Consider the following 6,213-nt stretch of genomic DNA (forward strand, 5'->3'; position numbering starts at 1 on the left):
CCTTTGAACACTTTATTAAAAAACAGCCTGAGAAAGACAGTGTGTTTATTTCTGTATTAGATTCTCTCAGTGATAGGATAACTGCAAGTGTAATCATTATCTGGAACCATGAGGAAAATAACTTATAGGATGAAGCCACCGTGTTCAAGACTGGTATTCTACTTTGGTAAATTCTCTAAATTTCCTCAAAGGAAAGAACACTCTTTTTTTGAGTAAAGAATTGTCTGAATATCTCTTACATATTAATCCCAAAGGCTTCATCATTGAGGATTTTGAAATAGCCTACCGTTTCTTAGCACAACCATGAACATATTATTATACCATTTGATGAAATGAAATTGACTGTGAATGATGCTGATGATCAAAAGTATTGTCACAGGTAGTTCTGAGTAATCAATAAATTATCAGAGATGATACAATCATTACAAAGAAGATGTCCTGACAAAGAGTTTTCTCAAGCTTACCTTTATGTCTCTGTTCCTCAGACTGTAGATGAAAGGATTCAACATCTGGGGCACTACAATGTACATCACTGAGGCGACTGCCGATTTTCTGGAAGATTGTGTAAATAAAGAACTTATGTACACACCAACACTTGTTCCATAGAATAGCGAAACAACTGACAGGTGAGACCCACAGGTGGAAAACACTTTATATTTCCCAGTAGATGATGGTATCCTCAAAACAGAGGAGACAATTTGGGTGTAAGACAATATGATCCCAGACAGAGGAATACCTCCCAAAACGGAAGCAACAATATATATGAGGATGTTATTAATGAGGGTGCTGGAGCAGGCAATCTTGAGGAGCTGAGCAAGTTCACAGAAAAACTGAGGGATTTCAAGGTCTGTGCAGAAAGACAGATGCAAAATCATCAGACTGTGCATCAAAGAAAGCGTTATACTAGTTAGCAAGGAAATTAGAATCAGCAGGCCACAGAAGCAGGGATTCATGATGACTGTGTACCTCAGTGGGGAACAAATGGCCACATAGCGGTCATAGGCCATTGCTGCTAGGAGAAAATTTTCAAAAGCATAAAAAACCAGGACAAAGAAAATCTGGCTGATGCAGCCTGTAAAAGTGATGGTCTGATTCTGTGTGAGGATGCTCACCAACATCTTTGGGATGGTAGTTGTGCTTACACAGATGTCAGTAAAGGAGAGATGGGAGAGAAAGAAGTACATGGGTGTGTGCAGGTGGGAGTCAGAGATGACAACCCAGACAATGAGCAGGTTTCCAAGGACAGTGACCAGGTACACCAGCAGGAACAGGCTAAAAATGATGGGCTGAAGTTCTGCATCATCCGTGAGTCCCAGGAGAATGAACTCTGCAATGACTGTGTGGTTTCTGGGTGCTGTACCATTGATGCCTCTGATGGAAAGATCAAGAAAAACACAGTTAGATGTGTGTCCCGAAAACTTCAACAGCAGCAGAAACAGTGGACGCGGACTCGCTCTTGTGCAAAGGAGTAGAAGAATAAAGGGGATGTCAAAAGCCGACCTTCTATGTTAGTTTTTGATTCTTCTGAAAAAAGGAAAAAATACCTTTATTTATAAAAGGACTAGGATGTATACTTTCATTATTATTTCCAATATCGATGTTTATGTGTTCATTTAATATTTAAAAACAAAATGATAAGTTGAGTGACATCATGATTAATAAACCTGGGACACTCTGTCATTCCATAGAGATCTGAGACATGTATTAGTGATAATATAAAGATACATTAACAATGAAGATAGTAAGATGTTGTAGGTACCATCAAATCAGTTTCAACTCATAATGACCCCTGCACTACTGAAGACAACACTGTACAGTCCTGGGCCATCTTCCTAATTGCTCAAACCATGAGCCTGTGGTTTCTGCCTCTGTTTCAATCTATCTTTGTAACCCTAGAATTCTAGTAACAGTCGTAAAATTTTGTTCACATAAAGAGGGTACTTCTAGGTCTGTACAGAAAGACACATTTATCATTAAGGTTTGAAAAGCTTTTGTTGATCAACTGTAACATCATCTTGAATTTAAGGGCCAAGGAAGAGATGGAGACAATCCGTGACTTTTTTGACACCCATGTAAAGATACAACGAACCTTGACCAGAACATTGCAAACAAAAAAGTTTCCCATGAGTGTCCTAGCTTCGATTTTTACCTGCATTTATTTTATTCACATACATATGTTCATGGGTTTTCATGTAGCCAAAAACTTGCCTTCCTTGCACAACATAAAGTAACGGACTTCAGGTTACCTGGCTGGCATCCTCGAGAATGAGTGGCTGACATCTACAATAGACGTAGACAAGAGCAGTTCTATTCTCACGAAAGACAGAGAGTCTGTGTGAAGGACTATGATGTGTTCCTAGGGGAAAAAAGATCATCTCTGGCTGATGGTCATGTACTTTTCCCTGCTTACAGGGAAATAAGTCTTTCAGAGTAACATCATACACATGCTATTTGCAGGTTTTGTGTCTCTGGAGGATCAATATCCAAAGGTCCTCATTAAGCCAACACTTGTATTCTCTCTTTTATCCCTGGACAGTAAATATTGTTACTTCTCTTACATTGTGAGTTCAATTCCATGGTATTTGACACCCTCTCCTTATTCCTGGACTGCGCTGCATCACATATGTTATAAATATGGACCCACAATTATTTTCTTGGTGGAAGTCAATTTTTTCTTTTTAAATAAGCAAAGAACTCTCTTGATCAATGATCTCAGAAAATGCAAATTAAATATTAGGTGTGGAAGTCCATTTCAAATGTTTGAGTATTTTAAAATAGGTTTATAAATATTCCTATCTCTCACTGCCACTGAGTTGATGCTGACTCATGGTAACATATAGGTCAGTGTGTTAATTCCCCTGTGAGTTTTTGATACTGCAACTGGACATTTAATAATCATAGGATCCAGAAACACCACTATTAGGCATAGACTCTAAAGAAATAAAGACATAACATGAGTGGAGGTATGGACTCCCATGTTCATACAGCACAGTTCACAATAGCTGAATATGAGAATCAACCCAAATATGCAACTGTGAAGGGATGGATACAGAAATGATGGTACCTACACAGAATGGAATATTTAGCATCCCTAAAAAGCAATGACGGAAATAGAAACACCACGTAACATCAAAGGACCTGAAACTATTATACTGAGTGAAATAAGCCAATCACAAAAGTACGAGTATTGTATGAGTCCTCTACAGTAGACGAAACACCAATTAAACAAATTTTAGGAATAAATTTCTGAACAAAAGGAGAGAAGACTGACTATAGGGCCTGGAGGAAACCTCATTGCCCTTCTGTGTAGTTCACAGGAGCCAACATGAAGGAGGAGGCCCCATGCTGACAGGGGTCCCTCCTTTAAGAGAGGGGATTGGTGGATGACCATCCACTTGAGGCTATACAACATGGAAAGAAGCCTGGAGCAAATCAATAAGCCCCACAACAATGGAGGGAGATGCCTTCCAGAAATTCAAGCCAACATCAAGTGAGGGGACCTACTACATTGTGGAGGAGATGCTGATCATCATTGGTGAGTATGGAGGGTAATTGGAGGAAATTCACCTCAGAGCTAGAAGGGATGCTAATTAATAAGTGTAGTGAACCTAGAAGGAGGGACAATAGTCCAGATTTTATTTTCCTGGGCGCACACTGTGCATATGTATTTCCAAATACAGTGAATGGATACATGGTCATGAACATGGTAAAGAGGAGAGGCAGCAGCTCTGGATCTTCCATTAGTCCAAGGAGAAAGAACTTTGAGACACATGTTTGGTTTCTGCAATCTGTATTAGTGGATCTGATTGAAAACATTGAATGAAAAGGTAATCAAATATTGGTCGACCGACTTCTAGCTGTAACGAAAGCATGGGAGGCAGATGTTACCTTGAGGAAGGATGAAGAGGAACCGAGGTAAATCCTCAACAAAGAAAGATCTGCTGTCATCTCAGCAAAGATAATCAAATATTCCACACCTAGATAGGGCATGAAGGTGCCCAGTTTGCAGTGAGTTACGTTTTGGCTGCCAACTGGAAGGTCAGCAGTTCAAATCCACCATCGAAAAAGTGGGTGGAAGATACAGATGCCTGGTCTTGCAAACTTTTACTGTCTTCTAAGAACTCCACTGTGGAAGTTCTCCCCTGTGCTCTAGGGTACACAGGAGCCATCATAGACTCAACGACAGTGATTTTGGCTTGACAAAGGAAGAACGTCTCAGTGAGATGTCACAGGTGTCTTCTGGCTTTGTATCCATGTATTAAAATTGCCAAATTTCTTCTTCTTTGTTGGTGTCACCGAGTAGATTCCTCTCCAGAGTATCCATATGAGCAAAAGAATAAGAAACTTCACAGTCCGGGAAAACCCTCACAATTGTTCCTGTGACTGAGCCCGTGGATGCCACCGCGGCACGAATTCATCTTCTCCAGGGCCTTCCCCTTGTGTGCCTCCTCTCCTCTTTACAAGACATAACGTCCTACTCCAGAGACTGCTCGTTCCTGACAATAGAACCAAAGGCGGTAAGAGGAAGTTTTGCCATCCATGCCTCTAAGGAACACTCTTGGCCTGGTTTATTCCTAGACAGATCTCTTTGCCAGGTTATCAGTCCATATTCTCCTCCAGGGCCACAATTCCAATGCATACATTCTTCTTGGATCTTCCTTATTCAACCTCCAAGAGATTTCCATCTGTCATTGTGCCCTTACCACTAACTGATGGCTCTCAGTTTCCCAACTCTAGTCTTCACTAAATTTTCCTGATCCCAGAGCTAACTAGGGAAACTGACTAGCCAAGCTCCAGGGGCATATCTCTGCATGCCTAGCCAGGGGAAGATATCAGTACAAATACACTACCAAACTGCCTCAGGGTTACTGTACAGGGCATCCTGGGGGTGGTGTCAATAGTGAATGAGTTAACTCTTCACACAAACCAGGGGCGCTCCAGCCCCACTGGGCATATCTCACTCCTACTCCCTGAGCTCAGACCTGCATGGCCCTGTCTTAAGACACGTGAAAGCAAAGAAGGCAGCAAGGAAGGCCTGTGCTCCCAGCTTTGAATGAAGAAGCCGCTGAGAACTTACGTATCGCTTCAAAGCATTGCCAGGTAGTGAGAGCTTAGCCACAGGAAAGTACAGTCACAATACTCCTTGGAACTGAGGATGGAGAGACTACATTTGAGGACTTAGAAAAAGTTCTAGGAGGCCGCAGTCCCTGGTGAAGGACATCAGGATTGGCAACATTCAGCATTAGTGAAGGAGGGGACAACCCTCAACGAGATGAATTGGCACCGTGGCTTCAACAATGGGCTCAAATAGCTTATAGCATTAATTGTGCATTAAATGCAGGAACAAATATTGTTTGGTCTAATGTAATGGGGTTGTCATGATCAAAGCTGATTCAGTGACACCTAACAATGCTTCACCACAACATTTATATATGAAATCACACTGACGGGCCTGTTTTATTTTGCATCACAGGGTGAAGCGAACCAAGAAATATTCGCTAGCAGTGGTGCAAAAAATTGTGTGCATGACCTTTGATCTTTGCAAAAATAATGTTAAGTGTTGGTAAGGTCCAAAATAATTTGGGAAACTAATGCATTGCTTGTGGGGACATAAATGGATGCAGCAGCATTAGGAAATAATTTACCTATTTTTATAATGGATAAATACAGGGTTAACTTTGGACATAGTGATTTCATGCCTAGATAAACTTACTGCTAATAATTATGATAACATGTGTCCACACAGGATATTATATAAAAATACTTGCTAAACCATTGAAAACTCTTAAATGCTAATCAACTGATGTTTGCATAAACATGGTGTGGTATAGCCATGTGATGTTATACTATTCCACTAGAAATAGGAATGAAATACTGATATATATATATATATATATATATATATATATATATATCCATCAATGTTGTTTGTTCTGGTGTACACAAGGTAGTTCACTCTCCTTCAGTAACTCTGTGTATATCTAAGATCTATGAAACAGATAGGCCTTGAAAACATTGTGCTACATTAAAGAAGCCAAACACAAAAGTCCACCTATTATAACATTTTATTAACACAGAGACGCAGATTTGTCAAATCTATAGAGCAAGTGGGGCAGTGGTGACTGGGTTGGTGTCCAGAGGAGACAGGGCAGTGGCTGCAGGAATGGGATTCCTTTTCAGGTGATGAAATGTCCCTGGAGCAGGATCGTGGTT

General features: G+C 40.6%; 1 protein-coding gene across 1 annotated transcript; it reads right to left on the minus strand.

The window, feature by feature from the left end:
- Positions 1 to 422: 422 nt before the first annotated feature.
- Positions 423 to 2,257, minus strand: LOC142458859 (olfactory receptor 7G2-like). Its single transcript, XM_075560233.1, has 2 exons — positions 2,247 to 2,257; positions 423 to 1,371 (listed from the first exon to the last, which is right to left on the minus strand). The coding sequence occupies exons 1-2, from the start codon at positions 2,255 to 2,257 to the stop codon at positions 423 to 425; spliced, it is 960 nt and encodes a 319-aa protein (XP_075416348.1).
- Between the last annotated feature and the right edge of the window lie 3,956 nt (positions 2,258 to 6,213).

Source organism: Tenrec ecaudatus, chromosome 1 (assembly GCF_050624435.1).
Source record: "Tenrec ecaudatus isolate mTenEca1 chromosome 1, mTenEca1.hap1, whole genome shotgun sequence".
In the NCBI taxonomy this organism is placed as follows: Eukaryota; Metazoa; Chordata; class Mammalia; order Afrosoricida; family Tenrecidae; genus Tenrec; species Tenrec ecaudatus.